Source organism: Rana temporaria, chromosome 1 (assembly GCF_905171775.1).
Source record: "Rana temporaria chromosome 1, aRanTem1.1, whole genome shotgun sequence".
In the NCBI taxonomy this organism is placed as follows: Eukaryota; Metazoa; Chordata; class Amphibia; order Anura; family Ranidae; genus Rana; species Rana temporaria.
The window spans coordinates 569,050,827-569,072,057 of record NC_053489.1 but is presented as its reverse complement, the minus strand read 5'-3'; the positions used below and the strand labels follow the sequence as shown (position 1 = coordinate 569,072,057).

General features: G+C 43.5%; 1 protein-coding gene across 1 annotated transcript in view; it reads right to left on the bottom strand.

Moving 5' to 3' along the window:
• Positions 1-13,560: 13,560 nt before the first annotated feature.
• Positions 13,561-21,231, bottom strand: part of LOC120940047 (microtubule-associated tumor suppressor 1 homolog) — a 129,234-nt gene continuing 121,563 nt past the window's right edge. The window contains exon 5 of the mRNA XM_040352623.1: positions 13,561-13,841. Within this exon, the coding sequence (XP_040208557.1) occupies positions 13,561-13,841 (281 nt within the window). The remainder of the gene's footprint in view (positions 13,842-21,231) is intronic.

The following is a 21,231-nucleotide window of genomic DNA, read 5'->3' as shown; positions in this document are numbered from 1 at the left end:
AACCCCCTTAGCGGTAAACCCGAGCGTGACTCGGGGTTGATTTTTTATGCTAGGATCGGTAACCCCGAGTCACGCTCGGGCTGGACGTGCAGAGTGTGCAGCGGCGCGGCTTACCTTTCGCTGGATCCACAGGCAAGTTACTTACCTTGTCCCTGGATCCAGCGATGCCACCCCGCTGTGTGAGCGAGCGGGACCTCCTCGCTCGATTCACAGTCTCCCCGTGTGCCGCCGATCTCCGTTCCCTGCGACGTTACGACGCACGGGGGCGGAGAACGGCGCCAAATTCAAAAAAGTAAACAAACACTTTACATACAGTATACTGTAATCTTATAGATTACAGTACTGTATGTAAAAAATACACGCCCCCCTTGTCCCTAGTGGTCTGCCCAGTGCCCTACATGTACTTTTATAAAATAAAAAATGTTCTTTCTGCCTAAAAACTGTAGATTGTCCAAAAGTGTCCCTTTATGTCAAAAATGGTTTTAGATCAGCTAGAAAACAGTGATAATAAATTACAATCACTTGCAGAAATGTGCGATAGCGATTTGTGGGGAAATTCGTCATAAAAAAAAAAAAATAATAATGACAGCGACAATTCTGCAACTGAGCAAAATTCAGTGATTACATTATTGAATAATTTTTATTATAATTATATTATTTGTTATAATTATTTATTATATTATAATTTATAATTTTGTTTTAAAAAAAAAAAAATCATACCCGGGATGCCTACAAGACTCTTGCTTGGTCAGATTAAGGTGAGTTATTTCTAAAAATGACAGGCCTACAGTATAAAACGCCAAATTTCCTTGCAAAATAATTGTACCGCTTTTGGTACGTAATTCCAGACAGAATCATACCGCCAGGGAGGTTAAGCGGCGATGCCCAGCTCGAGTCACTGTCAGGGGCAGGTGAACCTCAGTATTCCTTTATGTTACTGGCAGCTTCCTGTATAGAGACATTGCGGAGGTCTGCCGCAATTTATCGCAGGATTTAGAAAGAACTTGCTTCTTCCTAAATCACGCGATAACTCGAGGCAGACCTCCGCAATGTCTCCTGGGAACAATGACAAAAGCTCCCAGGAGACATTGCGGCATCAAGGAAGTGACGGAATACCCGCACACTACCCGATGAATCCATTAACAGGAAGGGGCCAGTAACAAAGAAATACTAAGGTACAGTGGATCGAAAAAAAAACATGCAGTTTAGTAATTATGCATATGAGTGGCTCTTGGGTGGGAGTTCCCACACTTTTTTCCCCAGGACTTGACCCCTGCACCACATCAATATGAAAGCAGCCTTGTGGACCAAGGTTGGGTTTAGGGGACATTTTACATCAATCTTAAACGTTAACTCCACCACTCCCCTACTTCGAATGCATCATGGTTGCAAGCGAACCTCTAACACCTCCAAACTGCACCCCCCGCGCACACACACAAAAAGCAGCTTCCTGTTCCTTTGTTAGATTCCATTTAGGTGTAACCCAAACCTCCAGTTTACCAGCTTAAACGCACTGCATGTTCTGTAACAAGAATAGTGCACTGTAGAAGATACACACAATGCAGTACAAATCGTGAAAAAAACATTACACTAGGGGAACGTCTATATATCAGTATGTTTAGCATCATGCCTCACTGTACAGCTTTCTTAAGTAAATGTTTACGGTGTGTTACAAGTTTCTTATCTGGCGATCCTGCCAGTAAAAGCTTCCCATTGGAGGCTGATATAACCAAGTCACCCCCATCGTAGTTAGCTGCCCCAAGTCATCGCCTCGTAATTAGCTGTACCATTGTCAGCCTTCCTTCAAGTTGCCCACTGACTGTCTTATCAGGCCCATTATATAGAAAGCCAACTGAAGCCTCACTTCACACTATGCAGTGTGTTGCTTGTACACGTTACCACACATTGCCCGTTCATGTCAATTTCTACATGTAGTTAACACAGCATAGAAGCTCAAGTATCTTTGAACTTTGCAAGTTTCTAGCACTGCAGCTTTCAGCTTGTTTTTTGGCATGCAAAGCCACGCATCTTGATCGTCAAATTTGAGGCGCCATGAACAATCAATGGCGCTGCAAAATGCATTTTTTTGCAATGTGTGAAAATGGTTCACATGCTGCTGCAACCTTAAATTCTTCCGATCAGTTGTCAAAAATCTCTTCACTGAGCAGACCAACGCCAACTCTCCGTCCCCTTTTTTTCTTACAACTAGGTATATGTAAGGGTCTACAATCACCCTACATTATCTCAGTATGTGGTCACATATGCAGTAACTTGTAGGACACAGACCCAAGGACGGTTATTGCTACCACAGAGAGGTAACAATAAATCATCTAGAGCCTGTGCAATTAAACCATTTACAGGCATACCCCACGTTTAAGTACACAATGGGACCAGAGCATGGATGTAAAACGAAAATGTACTTAAAGTGAAACAATACCTTTTTACACTTATAGGGTGTAGTGGAGGGTCAGGGGGTGTAGTGGGGGTGTTAGGAGCTGTAGTTAAGGTCTCAGGGGCTGTAGTGGGGGTGTCAGGGGCACACTGGAACAAGGCAGGCTATGCTCTCTGAGCTTCAGCTCCTTCTACTGTGGCTGCAAAATGTCTGTACAGTGCTTGTAAGGCACTTTACATACACTCGCAGGTATGTCCTTACTCGCGAGTGTATGTAAAGTGAGTGTACTTAAAGCGGGGTATGCCTGTATACAATGAGTGTACTGGCCACAGAACTGAGGAGAATACATCTATATAAAATGACTTACAAAAATGTAGGTACAAAGCTTATGTAACGAAAAACAAATTGAAAACAAACCTGATACAGCATTTTTAATTCCCTGGAGCCCATAGGAACCTGCAATACAACAGATTGATCAGTTCCCTGTATTCTATAAACATTTCCTTCTGCAAGATTAAAAATGTACTGCTTAGAATCTAAAGCCTCGTGCACATGGGAATTACAAACGCCGCGTTTATAGGCCTCCAGTATATTTTTTTTTATGCCTTTAAACATAGTTTAGTGTCATGGCCATGCACATTGGATGTAAAAATAGATTTCAATACCATTTAGAGGAATTAAAAAAAAAAAAAAATTGCCCCAAAGCTACATTTAAAGAGGAGCATATGAGCATAATTTACATGTGAACGTGCATAAATACACAAAAACGTGCATATTCGCACACAAGCTTATGTTAGTGGCTTGAATACATGAATATTCTGTAAAAAAAATACAATAAGGCTACTTTCACACTGAGGCAGTTTTCAAGCATTTTAGCGCTAAAAATAGCACCTCTGAAGCGTCTGAAAACTGCTGTTCATGCCTCCCCAGTGTGAAAGTCCAAGTGCTTTTACACTAAGGCGGTGCGCTTGCAGAACAGGAAAAAAAAAAAAAAGTCCTGCAAGCAGCATCTTTGGGACAGTGTAAAGCGGTTCGAAAGCGCCGCAACACAGGCGCTATGAACCCCTACTTTCGGCCGCTAGCGGGGGTAAAAAGCACCCTGCTAGCGGCCGAAAAGCACAGCTAAAATTACAGTAAAGCGCCGCTAGAAACTAGCAGCGCTTTGTCGCTAACCGACCCGCCGCCCAGTGTGAAAGTATCCCAATATATATATATATATATATATATATATATATATATATATATATATATATATATATATACATACATACATACATACATATACAGGCATACCCCACTTTTAAGTACACAACGGGACCAGAGCATTGATGTAAAACGAAAAATGTACTTAAAGTGAAGCAATGCCTTTTTTCACTTCTAGGCTGTAGTGGGGGTGCCAGGGGAACACTCACATGTAAATAAGCTCATCTGATGCAAGGGGGGCCGCTCCAATCCATCCCCCGGACATCGCACAAAGGACAGTGCTATTGAGAGGCTGGATGGCATTCTGTGGCCGACAGTGAAGCCTGAGGGGATGTGATGTCACCGGAGGTGAGGAGGCAGCCAGGATACAGAAAGAGCACACTGGAACTGGGCAGGCTAAGTGCTCAGAACTTCAGTTCCGTCTAATGCGGGTGCACAGCGCGGAATATTTGTACTTGTGAGACACTTTACGTACACTCGCGGGCATGTCCGTACTCGCGAGTGTACGTAAAGTGAGTGTCCGTAAAGCAGGGTATGCCTGTATTCATATTACACATATACTCGCATACAGTATCTCACAAAAGTTATAACACCCGTCACATTTTTGTAAATTCTTTATTATATATTTTTATGTGACAATACTGAAGAAATTACACTTTGCTACAATGTAAAGTAGTGAGTGTACAGCTTGTATAACAGTGTAAAATTTGCTGCCCCCTCAAAACAACACAGCCATTAATGTCTAAACCGTTGGCAACAAAAGTGAGTACACCCCGAAGTAAAAACATCCAAATTGGGCCAAAAGTATCAATATTTTGTGTGGCCACCATTATTTTCCAGCACTACCCTAACCCTCTTTGGCATGGAGTTCACCAGAGCTTCCCAGGTTGCCACTGGAGTCCTCTTACACTCCTCTGATAATATCATGGAGCTGGTGGAGGTTAGAGACCTTGCTAGCCCCACCCACCACCTGAAGTAAGATGACTTGCTTGGTTGCCACTACCAATCTCAGAAAGAAGGGATTTCACTGTGATTGAGAAAACTACAATTAGGTGACAGTTTATGGAATTACTGTTGGGAACTTTGAAATTATTTCTGAACCTTTGCGTCACTTACTCCTGAACCACGGCACTCTGTGTCCCTTTAAGCCTCAGCCATTATTCAACGCAATGAAAATCACATCCAACTTTTTCTGCGGCGCAGAGCGCTGCACTTTCAGCTGCGGCAGCCCAACTTATGATCCTGCACAAAGGCCCACTGCTTTCAGAAAATGCCCTTAACCTGAGCTCATCATTTGGCATCCATTCCAGATGCTTTTATGCGACATCCCAGGGCAGAAAAGCAGGGTGGGGCAGGGGGTTACAGTCATAGGTGTGCACAGCCGATTGCAATAAGGTATACACCCCAAAGCTCTAACACATATGCACTTGACATATTTCCCGGCCTCTTCCCCGCTCTCCATCCTGAAACAATGGGAGGAAGGGGGAGCAAGGAAGCACATGGGGACCCGGGCCACAGAAGGAAGAGGAACAGGGAAAAGAGGGGTGGCATATATTCGTATTGATTCCCAATATTTTCATCCTGTGGCAACTGAATGTTGACAATAGGAAGAGGTGGAGAAGCCTACTTTGAGCTGCTGCAGGAGGAAAAGACAGATCGGTATCACTATATTCCACCCGCGCAACCTCTGCTGTCCAGGTTTTGAGGGTCAGCAAGTTAGGATTGCGGTTTACCCGTCACCTGCCCACCATTGACAGATTGCCAACCCCAGCCCTTGCGCACGCCTATGGTTACAGTGGTGGGGCAGATGTGGAGATAAGTTCAGTGTTAGGACAGATAAGATGTTTCAGCGGTGAGACAGAAGAGCCTAGGGGCGCGGCGGTGGAGCAGATGTGCAGGGAGGTACAGTGGTGGGACAGATTAGCAGGGGGGGCAGTGATCTGAGGTGTGAAGGTGCATGAATTGGGGCTAATCTGGGGAGTGAGTGCAGAATGTTAAATTTCATACTATTACTCAAGTAGTTTACAGCATTTACTTTGTAAACAATCCTTTTCGTGATTTAGTGTGTGAAATTAAAACATTTTTGTTCTAAAATCTGCACGCTCAATTTCCGTGAAAACATTTTTCGGCACACTGTTCAAAAGGTTGCCTACCCCTGGCCGAAGCTATCTTTATGTAGAGCAACAATTCTTTTCTTCAGATCCTCAGTTCAATGCCACGTTGATCTGTCAGTGACCAGTAAGAGCGCGATAGCACCAAATTTAACACACCTGCTCCCCATTCACACCTGAGACCTTGTAACACTACTTTACATTGTAGCAATGTGCAATTTCTTCATTGTTGTCACATTAAAAGCTATAATAAAATATTTACAAAAATGTGAGGGCTGTACTCACTTTTGTGAGATACTGCAAATGCGAGTGTGTCGGAGGGGGAGTGTGAGATTAGAGGCATTTTTTTTCTGCCAACTTCTGGCAGAAAATCTGATGCAGAAAATCGTACACCTGTGTGCATGAAGCTAAAAGGTGTATAAGGTATGTCCTCAAACTGTTTACGGGGGTAATAGTGAAGCTAGACCTTCACCCAGGAACTAATGGTGTACCTGATATAACCTACAATGTTACCCCACAGGAAGGACATCAGCTCACAGTCTAATTTGAGTTCTGTCTGTTATCAGGACATGCTGCTCAACAGAAATACCTTTACTTACACTTTTATGTAATAATTATGAGTCTGACCAGAATAGAAGGCCTTCTACAGCAGCATCTCATGTACCCAAGATAGGGCTAACTAAAAATAATTTATCACAGCCTTAACAGCATTACAGGATGAAAATTACTGAACATTTACACATCACTAAATGAACTTCTTACTAGCAGAAGTGCGAATTTTGACAAAAAAAGTAATTATAATTTGTTACATCAGATACAGGTGACAATGCTTTTGGATAGTGCAGTACAAGTTAAATGTAGTAAAACATTTAACTGAGAATTCATGTTTATATTGGGAGGGGAAAAAATTAACACGTAATGCTTCTTTTATGTGGCATACAAAAAAATTCAATAAAATAAAAAATACTGTACATCCACCCTACTTCTCTCACCTCCATTCACAGCCTTGCCTTCTGCCCGCTTTGATAAAAGCACTGATGGTCCAGACTTTAGGACACCTAGGTTTGAAACTGGACTTTTCTTTGTACCTGCAACTAAAAAAGTTAAATAATTGAAATACATTACAATAGGAAGCATGCAAAATATTCAGCAGAAGATTGTAGGGTTTTAAAGTAAGCCTGACACAACCTTTGACACTTCAAATAATGCACATGAAGAAATATATATAAAAAAAATCACATTCAATGAATAAATGAGCAGAACAAAGCTCTATTGGTTTTAATGATGGGCATCCTCACCGAGCAATAGAGAAGCTAGGGCAGTCAAGATTTTCATAAATGTTCAGCTGTCTAGATAAATGGATCTACGGTTTGTTTCTACATGCGTTTTAAATGAATGTCCAAGTCTGTGATAGGTAGTTACCCAATATGTTTCACATTTTTAAAATGATCTACCAATATATTTACATATACTGTATCCCCTTGGTGTGTAGAATGTGTGCATATAACAGTGCAAAGTGTTGCAGTACCACTCAATTGAAATGGCACCCAAATGCACTGCGATATACTTGGACTGTTGAGTTTTAGTGCATGGTTGTGTTCATGATGCAATTTCAGATTTTACCACGAATTGGTACTGTTAGGGAGACAACTGTCCAGAAAAGAACAAGAGACAGTAGGAAGTCAATTTACTAAAGACATTTCCAAAAAACGTATAACTGAAGGTTAAAAAAAACAAAAAACGTTTTGGATAGTGGAGGATTAGAACACATTTTTTTACTGCTGTCTGTGCACCTGTTAGGAAGGAGATTCACCATATCTGTCCTGTTTACTGTGGTCATCAAAAGTAAAAACAATCCTAAACTTTGGGTTGACACCAGAACGGTAATATAGGGGAAATGCTCCAATAGAGACACAAGTTCTGGTGACACACAGTGAGTCCCTCACTTTGAAGGGATTTCCTGTTTTATCTATGGGACAGGAAGTGAAGGGAAATCTACAAAATAGGACAAGGATGGCCAAATTATTATTTATTTATTTTTTAATTACAAGCTTTACAACCTTCCCTTACTCCATCCAAATAAAAAATAAAAAAGTTTTGCCTTTAGTAACACTTTAAGGTTTAGTAGCCAACAAATGGCCTGTATAGACAAATGAAAACTAGCCCTGACCCTTGCCAAATTGTCAATACCATGCTGGTTTTAGCTGCATGACTTCAAGACCAGTTGCCTAAGGTTCCTTTAAGATAATCTGAGAATAGTAAATGAAGTCACAATTAGTCTTGGTGGTTAAAATACAAATGTATTCAGTTACTAATGTGTTTAATAAGTAATATGCAAAACACATTAAAAGTGATGCCATGCCACTTCCACTACAGGCCCTTCCATGGCAAAATTAATCTTTTGTTCCCGATATGAAACTACCTTGGTGGTCTTGGTAAAATGGGATTGTCTAGGGGTTTCTCAGGACGCCCACCTCTTAGGTCTCCAAAAATTGGAGGCCAGGATTTTGTTTCTAGTTTGACAGATTCAAGTTTTTCTTTTTACTTTAAGATTTAAGGCTTCCCGCTTGTATAATTAGTTCAGGGGTAAACACTTCCTGCATAAGGGTTGTTGGTGGAACTACCCAGAGATCCATGCTCTACTCTGGCGAGCCAGCTAGATATACCACCTTTTTATCTACTATCCAATTGCAGAAAGTGTCCAGGGGCAGATTTTCCCATTTGAGCATCACGGTTTGAACAACTAACCACTTTATCAAACGTTCCCAATCTTGTGTTCTCTGCTGAACATCCTTCCTCCAGGAATAGGAAAGGGACCTGAATAGAGATGGCAACAAATAAGCATAAGGACGGTGTCCTCATTGTCATAGGGCCTCCCTTTCCAGCAGATACCAAGAGAAGTGGGATCCAAACTGCTGACACCCTGTTATAGGACGCCCTCGTCTTCACAAGATATTCTCCTCAGTCTCTTCTCTATGCTGGCTTTGTCGCCAGGAAACTGGCCAACTGTTAAACATTATTGGGTCATTCCCCCTTTTGGGTAGATCTTATAGCAGGTTGATCTACAAAGAGAAAGATATTCCTTTGGAACCTGATCCGAGGGGTGTTCTTACTTCACATAACTCTGTTCTCAAGGCACAGATACAAGAGATCCCTCTCCTCCTTCTCCTAATGCCAGCAAGGTGTGCATTCCACAAGAGTGAAGTGCTGAACCACCAACAATTGGTCAATGGATAACAGTGGTAAACCGCATGCAACGCTTTACGGCTTCTCTGAAACGTAAAGATAAGCAGTTCTGTAAAATGTGGCATTTGTTGGAACTATTTCCAATACTCACAAGAATATGCCACATATATGGTGACCCCATTTCCTCAACACCCCCTCAGTAGAAACTACCTTGTCATGCTTTATTTTTGAGTCACTAGATTCCCACATTCTTTTGGGCATTATTATCACTTCCTCTGAGCGTCACTGTTTTGTGGTCAACTTGGGAGTGAGAAGTCGGACCATCGTTGAGGGCATACCTACTATATATGCTTTATAGTAATTTGTAAAGTAAATTGTTGATTTGCTTTAAGGCAACACATTCAGTCTCTCCTCCTCTGTTCCCACACATATATACTTAACAGCTGTTCAGTTGCCTAGCAGACACGCAGGCAGGTGACAAATGGACAAATCTGACTAGCTAAGCAGTGTGGAGAATATGTTCAGGTGCATCAACAGGGCTAGTAGATGTCTGGTTCTAGACTTTTAAATGTTAATCCAGCCAAAATCTCTGGCCCAGATTCAAGAAGCAATTTCGCCTGTGTAACCATAGGTTACACAGCGCAATTGCTTACTTGCCCTGGCGTTACAAATGCTCCCGATTCAGGAACATCGTAACGCCGACTACAGCCTAAAATCTGCGTGGCATAAGGCTCTTATGCCACGCATATCTTAGGCTGCATTCTAGCGATGACCGCTAGGGGGCGCTCCCATTGTGCTCAGTGTATAGTATGCAAATTGCATACTAACACCGATAAACAACGTTGCGCGAGCCCTGCGTACGCAATTTACGTAGTTTGCGTACGTCGGGTTTCGCGCAAGGTTGCACATCCTAATAGCACGCGCAGCCAATGCTAAAGGATACCCGTCATTCCCGCGTCGCGATATTTGAAATCTACGTCGTTTGCGTAAGTGATTCGTGAATGGCGCTGGACGCCATTCACGTTCACTTTGAAGCAAATGACGTCCTTGCGACGTCATTTGCCGCAATGCACGTCGGGAAAGTTTCCTGACGGAGCATGCGCTCTACGCTCGGCGCGGGATCGGGATCATTTACATTAGGCGCCCTTACGCAGGGCAAGTTTACACAGCGCACACGCAATTTACGGAGCTACTGCTCCGTGAATCGCGGGTAGCGCAGTAAATTTGCGGGGGCGCAGGGCAAAAACGCTGCCCTGCGCCTCCGTAACAGATGGGCAAATTCTACCTGAATCTGGGCCTCTGTTTTCGGTTAGTAGTTTATGTCCCCCTGCTCCCTGTCCGGTGACCATACAGGAACACCAAGATATCTCCCCAAGAGGATCAAAGTTGCAATAAAAATCTCTACAAGGCCTAGAAGCGTTTGTTTTAATTTTTTCATTTTAAAAAGAATTACAGTCCTTGCCCCTCGCACTCCCTTCCAGTTATTGTGAACACTCGAAAAAATACCCTCAAATGGCAACACTCATTCAATACTCACCTTTGCGTCAATGACGTATCCTGGAGTTCTCTACAGGTCAATGACATCTTCATCCAGCCATCTTCTAGGTTTAATAAAAAGCCAGCTTCCTCAAAGTTTTTTTCTTTCAGTAAAGTTCAGTAAGTTAGCAGACCAAGGTGTCCAGCAAAAGTGGCAAGTTAGAAGGTTGGGAAAAGCCATTTGACACATATAGGGGTGCCTACAATGATTAGTTTTTATGTAAAAACTTTATCCCAAAAAGGAAATTGAAAGTTTCTGTAACAGCTGAAGTTGAGCTTTGTCAAATCTAAATCTACTAGTTAATCTAAAGTCCGGACACAGGAGTCGAATATTCAACAGTTCAATAGAAACTGGACAACATTTGTCCCATGTGTACTGCATCCAGTCTGACAGAAGCTGGCCATTCGACAGGCTTCTGTCGAAGGGGATTGACCAAAAAAGGTCTGCCGACTGGCCCCGTCAGCGCTCTCAGCCAACTGCTGAGAGTTCTGACCAGAATGTACTGGCAGGGGGCAGCCCACTGTTAGAACACAATAGAACAGCAGGGGAGATTGCTGTACTAACCTAGAATGGTTAGTACAGTGGCTCCAACCTAAACCGTTGGGTTGAACGGAAAAAAAAAACTTGGGTGTTTACTAGGCTTTACACTAACCTCTCCCGGGTTGACAATGTTACTGTAGTATAAAATGTATGTGGTCACAGACCTAGTTAGAGCACCTTTTCCCTTAAGTAAAACTGTTCTCATACACTTCTTTGAAAAGGTGGTTTAAGGGAGCGGCAACCTGAAATTACACACTTAGCCCTGTGATGAAACATTCACTGGTTTTAAGCAGAAAATTGTCAATTACTGGCAACACCCAAGTACAAGAGAATATTTATATCTTTACGTTCATGATTTTCAAGTCATGCAATGATTTCACAAGCACTTTATAGGCAACTCTTTTTTTTTCCTTTAAATAACAAACACATCATATGCAGTGGTTTTAAACAGAACAGCCCAGATCCTACTCTTCTCAGATCCCATGGTGCTCCTGTTGTGGAGCTGGTTATGGGAGAACCCGAGCCGAGCCGCAACTCCATTTCCATTCAGAGATGGAGCCGTGGCCCAGTCCCACCCTCTATTTCCCTCTCCTCTTTGGCTCCCTGACAGCAGCGGAAGACAACGGCATTTTACTGCTGTCTCAGCCAATGAGGGAGACTCCCAGACAGCCAAGTCTCTCATACAAAATGGTTGGATCGAGATGGGGCTCGGGTAAGTATTAGGCGGTCTGCTGCTGCACACAGAATATTTTTTTTAATCTTAATGCAACGAATGCATTAAGAAAAAAAACCCTCTACCTTTACAGCCACTTTATTATGATCATTTAATTCTATGATCCCTTTAGGATGCGTTCACACCACCTGCAAAAGGAAATCTTTTTATTTTCCTCTGCGGAATAATGTCCATGCTGGGCAGGCTAGTTTGAACAAGCACTTAAGTGGTTCTAAATTCAAAAGGTTTTTGACCTTAATGCATTTTATTCATTATAGTGGTGGTACACTGCATTTTTGAACTTGTACCTACAGATAAGCCTATAAGAAAGCTTACCTATAGGTACAGTGAATATCTCCTTAACTTGTACTGTTTATGAGATATTCACAAGCAATGCTGCCAGTGATGTCACCGGCGCATTCACATTGAAGGGACAGCATACCGGGGCCTGAACTGAGAGCACCCGCATGGGAGTAATGTCAACTCAGCTCCGGCCGTTCATAAACCTGGAGCGTGTGAACCCAACAGGCAGAGTGGGTGAAGATGACAGCATCGGGGACCAGCGAACAACACAGGAGGTATCCTCCTTACAGGAAAGTCTGATAATATAATGAACTAGTATGCACCGCATACTAGTATGACTTAATCCAGTAGGGGGCCCACTTCATTTTTTATTTCAGTGGCGGTTTACTACCGCTTTAAGGTAAAAAAAACAAAACAAAAAAAAACCCCAGCTTGGCTAAGAGCAGTGAGGAGGGAGTGGGAAGGAGCTGGCTAAGGAACACATCTGCACATCCACTCCACCTTCTCATGGTGGCACACAGAAGAGATGAAGGGGAGAACACCAGCAAGGGATCCTAGAAGAGAAGGTCCTGGGCTGCATTGTGCAATACCCTTCCATATAGCAGGGTAAGTAAAACAATTCGGTTTAATTTTGGGTAAAACCTTTTTGACTTTACAACCTCTTTAAGGTCTGCTTGTTATGTACAGGTAAGCATAGAATAATATCTCCTAAACATGCACTTTTTTTTTAGTAGCAGCCAGTGACGTCACTGGCATATGCATACTGCACTCAGTGGACGGCATGCCATCCATTGAGGGAGCTGTGCCGTGACTGCAACGTGAATGCACCGGAAGTGACAACGTGGCCATCTACTGGTCGGAGCCTGTGAACCTGAAAGGAAGACCGGGTGAAGATGGAATCCAGCACGCTGCTGGAGGGCTTTGTTCTAGGGCAAGTCTTTCATAATGTGCTAGTATGCAATACATATTAGAACATTATGCTCTTAACTTGGAGGGGTAAGATTTTTTTTTTTGTTGTGGTTTTCTACCACATTAAAATGGTGGTTTGTTTATTGCTCAAACTGCCCTGATAGTGCAAACATTCCTAATAAAAAGGAACCTCAAGGCTCACAGTAAATCCATAAAATTCAGGCAAAAAGAATAAAGAGTTTTTTTGTCAAACAATTAAAGCCATGGTTTATCAACCACTCAGAAGGACCTAAGCTGGACATACACAAATTTCTTATTCAAGTTCCTTTAGATTTACCCTCAACTATGACCTGCCTGATTGCATACCAATTGAAAGTGCTTCGTTTTGAGTTCATATTATATGGCTTTGGTCAATTCTAAAATGGAAAATTGTATAATGTATGGCCAATCTTAAACATTCTTAGCTACAGTAAAAACATTTGTGAAATATTACATCACAGCTTCCCCAACTATTATCATTAACTTCACGGAACAAGCATCCATGGACTTCCATTTGTAATCCAAATTTGCAGCATATGAAGAATAATTCTCTCTCTCTCTCTCTTAGCGAGCATGCATAGTAATGTGTTCATCTACCGCATACAAGGGTTGTATTAGTACAGCTATATCATGTGACAAAAGGTGCAGTAGATGTCATGTTGCAACACGCATTTGTGAAAAGTTTAAGAATTTGCTCTGCTACCAAAACATCATAAGAATGACAGTGTGTTGTCCCCTTGAGCTTTCCTACATTTCTGGATAACCCACCTGTCTGGGTAGTTTTCAGTGAATGAGCTCTTACTCTTGACAGTGTAACTTTAGCTGGCTGAGCAATACCAACGCCATTCTGTCTCATGCACTTTGCTGGAACTTCATCAGTCTTGATGCTGCTTGCGGCAGTAGTTGTAGCTGTTGATAGAAGAATACAAATACATTAAAATATCGCCATTCTCAGACATAGAAAAAGTGAAACATTGGTTTTAAAAAGTCCAGTTAAAACAAATATTGAGCTACTTTTTTGCACAAGCCTTTTTATACAGGATTTTTATAGCACCAATAGTTCATGGCTCAGCCATTTAGAATATAGTAAGATAGTAGTGTTACAAAACCATTCAATACAAGAGGGCACTGCTCACAAGAGCTTACAATAAAAAATAAAAGGCAATAAATAATAATTATAACAAGCAAAGGGTACAAAGGTATTAAAGTATAACTAAAATCCCAAATTTTGGACTGTACCCAGAACTGTAAGAGGAGAATCTTCCAATGGGGACACTAGTTCTAGTAACCTGGGGGTCCCCAAGAAATTACGTTAATTTTCAGGGATTTCCTCTTACTTCCTGTTTGGCTATGGGACAGGAAGTGAAGGTAAATCTCTGCAATGGGACACAGATGGCGAAAGCGCTCCCTTACTCTATCCAAAAGGAAAAAACATTTTTGCCTATATTTCTGCTTTAACTGAGAGGGATGCGCTGATGGAGGAAGTAAAGTTCAGCTTGTAGATGGAGGCAAGACCAGCTTCCCTAATGAGACGTTTTCAGGGGTTGGCTAAAGGTGGACAGAGCAGCCAGACAGACTGGGGTAGGGTCGTTCCAGAGGACGGGAGTGGCTCTGGAGTCCTGGATGTACGCAAGGAAGGAAAAGGCAGCAAGAGGTCCTGGGAAGAGGCAGGAGAGGAGGGTTTGGGTGATATATTAAGACAAGATTGGTGATGTAGCCGGGACAAAGTTGTTAAGTACTTTGTAGGATGTTCATATTTTGAATTTAATTGGGCAACTGGAAGGCAGTGAAGCGATTGGCAGAGAGGGGTGCCAGACACTGGGCAGTCGTTAAGGTAGACAAATCTGCCAACAGTATTCATGATTGAAGGGGGAATAGCAATAGTCGATGTGAGAACAGGTGAATGAGTAGCTTGCTGGTTTCATTGGTTAAAGCAGGGATCCTCAAACTATGGCCCTCTAGCTGTTGCGGAACTACACATCCCATGAGGCATTGTAAAACTGACATTCACAGACGTGACTAGGCATGATGATTCCTAAACAACTGGAGGGCCATAGTTTGAAGACCCATGGGCTAAAGGATAAGTTCACCTTAGCCCTGACTAAAATCCTTCAGACTATGTACTTGTTCCTCAATCAGCAGGTGGTGCATGCCAAAAAAGCCCCAGTCAATCTCTAAAGTAGATTCCGATTCTCAAAGATTTATTTTGCTACTACTTTAGTAAACCTCCAACCACTTTTATTAATAAGACCTTGCATGCTTTATCAAATCTATCCTGCATTATGGAAAATTTATTCTGATCCAAGGAACGGATTGGACTGTTAAAACATAATGGGCCAGATTCAGATAGGAGATACTACGGCATATCTCCTGATACGCCATCGTATCTCTAAGGCCCCATACACACGGGAGGATTTATCCTCTCGAGGATTTCCGCGGATTTCAATGCGATGGAGTGTACTCACCATCGCATTGAAATCCGCGCCGAAATCCTCTGGCGATGACGTGTCGCGCCGTCGCCGCGATTATGACGCGGCGACGTGCGCAACGCTGTCATATAAGGAATTCCACGCATGCGTCGAATCATTACGACGCATGCGGGGGATCCCTTCGGACGGATGGATCCGGTGAGTCTGTACAGACCAGCGGATCCATCCGTTGGGATGGACTCCAGCAGATGGATATGTTATTCATGTCAGCAAATATTCGATCTGCTGGAATCCATCCCAGGGGAGATATATCCGCGGAAAAAGATCCGCTGGCGTGTACACACCATAGGATCTATCCGCTGAAACCCATTCGCTGGGATTTTTCAGCGGATGGATTCTATGGTGTGTACGGGGCCTTAGGCCGGCCGGTCGTATCTATGCGACTGATTCATAGTATCAGTTACGCATAGATATCCCTAAGATCCGACAGGTGTAACTGTGTTACACCGTCGGATCTTAGGCTGCAATTCCAGGCCGGCCTCTAGGTGGCGCTTCTGTATCTTTTACGCGTCAAATATGCAAATGAGGAGTTACGCCGATTCAGAAACGAACGACCGCCCGGCGCACTTTTTTACATTGTTTGCGTTCGGCCTTTTCCGGCGGAAAGTTACCCCTGCTATATGAGGGGTATGTGCGGCGTATCCTATGTTAAGTATGGCCGTCGTTCCCGCGCCGAGTTTAGAAATTTTTACGTAATTTGCGCAAGTCGTTCGCGAATACGGCCGGACGTAATTTACGTTAACGTTGAAACCAATGACGTCCTTGCGACGTCATTTGGAGCAATGCACGCTGGGAAATTTTGCGGACTGCGCATGCGCAGTTCGTTCGGCGCGGGGACACGCCTGATTTAATTACACGCCCCCTACCCGCCGAATTTGAATTCGGCCGGGGGATTTACGCTACGCCGCCGCAACTTTACAGGCAAGTGCTTTCTGAATAAAGCACTTGCCTCAAAAACTTGCGGCGGCGTAACGTAAATCAGATAGGTTAGCGGATCTTTAGATCCGCGTAACCTATCTGAATCCGGCCCAATGAGCCTAGAAAAGCAACATCTGATGGTGTAAAATGCCTCAAGCACTCGGAATTCTCACTATTTTAATTTGTGTATTGTGACTTTACTGTGCTTTTTCCTCCCACGCAACAGACTAGTTCACACATCAGATGACTGTACAATGATATGTCTTTATACTGTGCGGGGCTGGTCCTTTATCAGACAAGCACAGAGCAGCCAAAAGCAGTAGCTGCATGTGGAATATTTTTTTTTGGGTGGGGGACAAACAATGCACCCCACAGCCACACTCACCCCCCCCATCCTGTCATAGCCGCGCACTTAGCCCATCTAGGTTGCGGGCAGTGAGCGATGGATTTCCCTGCATCGCCTCATCCCCTGCATCACAGCGGCTTCTGCCGTGTATCTCCTCCCTCCTCCTCCTAGGAGGCCAATAGGATCGCTTCTCCTCTTGGCTAATCGGGTCTCAGGACCAGCTTCCTGATTGGCCAAGAGGAGAATCAGGAAGACAATAGTGAATATTAGTTCACTATTGTCACACTTGTGCTCTGCGTCCCGAGTCCACTTGTTTTAAGCCATTAAGAGCCTCGGGCTCTAATCATGTGCGGCTTAGAAAAAGACAAAAAAAAAAAAAAAAACCCATTGGAATCCATGCGTCCGGCACTCTGCATGTAGATTATAGTCAGTGGCAGCCCGGCCCCTAAAGGAATAAAAGCTTAAAATATAAAAACAAAAACACAAAAACTGAAATGCCCAAAATAAAAAATCTACTTGGAAACGAGGGGCACTTTTTACTAGGTGCCATTCGTAATGCTTTACCTAATAACATAGTAAATAAAGTTAACATACATAGTGACAACATGCATATTTGAGCTGCTGAGACAAACAATTTAAAGGCACCTCACCCAAGTTTTAGGGGCACATTTATAAAGCAGTGGTGTATATTTTTTAATTGGCAGTGATTGGTTCACCACCAGTGAATGTTTGGTGGAAGTCACATTCATGGCTTTATAAATATGCCCCATTTACGTTTTCAGGTTTTAAACAGTGCAAGACATAGGTGTAATAAGCCTGTGGAGTAGAAATAATTCATCTTGTAAATGGAGGAGTGAGCTTAAATAATTAAACATGGGGACACTAGTTCTAGTAACCTGGGGGTCCCCAAGAAATTACGTTAATTTTCAGGGATTTCCTCTTACTTCCTGTTTGGCTATGGGACAGGAAGTGAAGGTAAATCTCTGCAATGGGACACAGATGGCGAAAGCGCTCCCTTACTCTATCCAAAAGGAAAAAACATTTTTGCCTATATTTCTGCTTTAACTGAGAGGGATGCGCTGATGGAGGAAGTAAAGTTCAGCTTGTAGATGGAGTGCTATAAACAAAAATAGAGCGACAATTTTAAAAGAAAAAATGAATATTTTTTACCATAATAAATATCCCCCAAAAATATATATAAAAAAAAGGTTTCCTCAGTTTAGGCCGATATGTATTCTACATATTTTGCGTAAAAAAAAAATTGCAATAAACGTTTATTGATTGGTTTGCGCAAAAGTTATAGCGTTTACAAAATGGGGGTAGTTTTATGGCATTTTTATTGATTTTTTTTTACTAGTAATGGCGGTGATCAGCTTTTTTTTTTTTTGGTACTGCGACATTATGACGGACACTTCGGACACTTTTGGGACCATTGGCATTTTTATAGCGATCAGTGCTATAAAAATGCATTGGATTACTATAAAAATGACACTGGCAGGAAAGGGGTTAACACTAGGGGGCGGGGAAGGGGTTAAGTATGTTACCTGGGTGTGTTCTAACTGTAGGGGGGGTGGCCTCACTAGGGGAAATGACTGATCGCTGTTCATACATTGCATTTCTCCCCCTGACAGGACCGGGAGCTGTGTGTTTACACACACAGCTCCCGGTCCCCGCTCTAACGAGCAATCGCGGGTGCTCGGCGGCGATCGCGCCCGCCAGGAACCCGCACAGGAGTCACGCGCTCCTAGTGGCTCGTGACTCCTGTGCCCCTAGTGGCCGCTAAGAGAGCGGACGTTATTGTACGGGCTCTCACGCAGGGGAGCCGACCTGCCGCCGTAGAATGACGGCGGCTGGTCGGCAAGTAGTTAAGTACCCCATTTGATAAATCTGAGGGTGCCAGAGTCTGACACTTCTTGTTGTATTTATACGAGCCAGGGAGAGGAGCTGTAAACTCGGGTGCAAAGATTTCATCACCACCGCGACAACTAGAGAGGTGAGAATCTTCAGGCACCTAGGTGAGAAATAGTTAAAACCAAAATCATTACTACATGTAACTATATGATTACAGTTTTAACATTTCCTCTCCAGTTCAGGGACCAAGCTCTTAGGTTCATCCAGCTAAATGGTAGGTATAGTGAAACAATGCTCATGGAGCAGTGCATGCCACAGAATTATTAGACAAGCTATGTATCAGTGAGTCATGTTTGCACATTTTGCATATTTCATATCTGTATTTGCAAAGAGTAGAGCATCGTCAGTTGGTCTTGGTCGAGGCGAGCACTGCATTTCTGCATCAGAGGCATATGCTGGGCATTAGCAGAACAGGTCAGGTACTTCAGTTTGATGGCTGTATTTATGGGGCCAGGCTATTGAAACACACATTTGTACTGTACTTGGCCTCTTGCACACAGGTGCTTTGGCCTGTCGGCGTCAAATCCTGGCTCCTTTGAGCACCTTGGAGGAAAGGTTCATCATCCAACCACACTGTTAGCCTTTCAAACATGTGGCAACTGGATGATGTACCGAGTAGTATGAGCATTTAGGGTGGTATCAAAAAGTTTAGCGTCTAGTTTTTGTAACAGATGGCGGCACACGGCTGAACACAGTCACAGGGAGCACCAACCTTCCATAAGTCAGGGTGCCAAAAGAAATTGCTTTGTGTTCATCAGGAACTCTGCAACTGGTGCAATTCTGACCATGTGTGTTACCACAGCTGCCATTTTATCATGGACAACAAGTTAGAACAAAGAGCAAACATGAAATTCTGCGTGAAACCAGGGAAATCTGCCACAAACTTTTGATGCGATTTGGCAAGTTCACAGAGATGCTGCAGAGAGCTTAAGATCCAGGTCAAAGGTAGCCGTTTTGACACCATTGCGAGCTCCAACGCGAACAGCAAAGGGTGTTTGACACGCTTCGAAAAGAAGACTTACAGGACACATTTCAGAAGTGGCAGGAAGCACTGTATTGCTGCTCAAGGGACTACTCAAGGGGGCGGTAGTGTGTAAACGCAGATAAACAGTAAACAAGCTAGTCTCAAAACTTTGATACCACCTGATACATGCCTGAACGAACTCGGGCATATCTGACTACAGACAGCCCAAAATAATTTTGCAAATAGATTGGACGTGGGTGGATATAGGCAGATGCACTTCCATTTACATTTGGCTACCCATAGGCATTACATGGGTCACAAGATGGAGGAAAAGCCTAATGGACATGAATGTCATATGCGACCGAGTAGTCTAGAATCCCATGCTTCGATGAAACAGAGAAAGTATGTGAAAGACGCCCTAAAAGCGTACCTTTAACACCACACTAAAATCATCCAAGAAAATTAAGCCAAATAACAAATATAACCTTATATTTCACAAGTGCACCAATACTAACTGGTACAGAGCTATATCAAGCAAGGCATATCAACATCTCTTTTTGTAACAGGCATGTACTGGATCAGCAGTACCAGGAGTTTTCTAGTGGGCCGATGGCTCAGTGGGCCGGTTTTTATGCAGAGTTTGGCGGGAGCGTGGCAGCAAACAGTGGTGGGATTACAGGGAATGTGGCCAACGAGAAGGGCAGTTAGATATAAATGCCCAGGAGGGAGAAGAGCTCCACCCCCTCCCTGACCACAGAAGAAGCGAAAAGGAGTGGGCGTGGCCACCCAGGCGCCCCCAGAACCTTGATTCCTCCACGTCCTCTCTGCTTCCAGAACCCTTGCGGCCCAGGCTGGAGGACAGGCCGATTGGGTGCCTAGAGGAAGAGAACAGCAAGAGCAGCCCCAGATCAAGAGGGAGACTCTGCGCTTCCGCTCCTGGCCATCAGGTACCCGGCATCCTACACATACATGCCAACACACTTTGAGAAAAAAAGAGGGGAGAGACCACATGGCACTGTCCCCATCTGCAGTCTCTCCTTTGCACTCCCCCTCCCCCTCTGACACCCCCATCCCCACATCTCTAAGACCTCTCCACCTGACTCCCCTCCCATCTCTCAGCTCCCCCCCGTCCTCCTGTCTTAGCTCCACCTTCCACTCCTCCTGTCTCTCAGCCCCCCCATTCCTCCCGTCTCTCAACCCCCCCATTCCTCCTGTCTCTCAGCCCCCTCTCTTACACTCACACACCCCCTCTCACCCCTTTACCCTTAACAACCCCCCCTCTCCAACTCCCACTCTCTCATGGATATACAATAATGGAATAAAATTTCTATTTCATCATAAAGATGCACCTATAACATCGTATTTGATTTCCTTTTTAGACAATTGCACCTTAAAAACAGTCATAGTAGATGTGTTGAGAAACAATTTATGATCCATTTAGCTCCTGTTACCGGTATGTAAAATCATTACCTGCCATAGAATGTCCACATTCAGTAGAACCTCTGCACATTTTTGACAACTAAATAGCTAGGGCTGCGTGAGGCCCAATGTAGAGCAGTCTGCATGCCTGGCGTTAATTTGGTTTTTCATATTGTGTATACCCGTTTACGTGCCATTCTTCACAACGACACAATAGAGAGATACACAGCAAGATACAAGAGCATTTACATT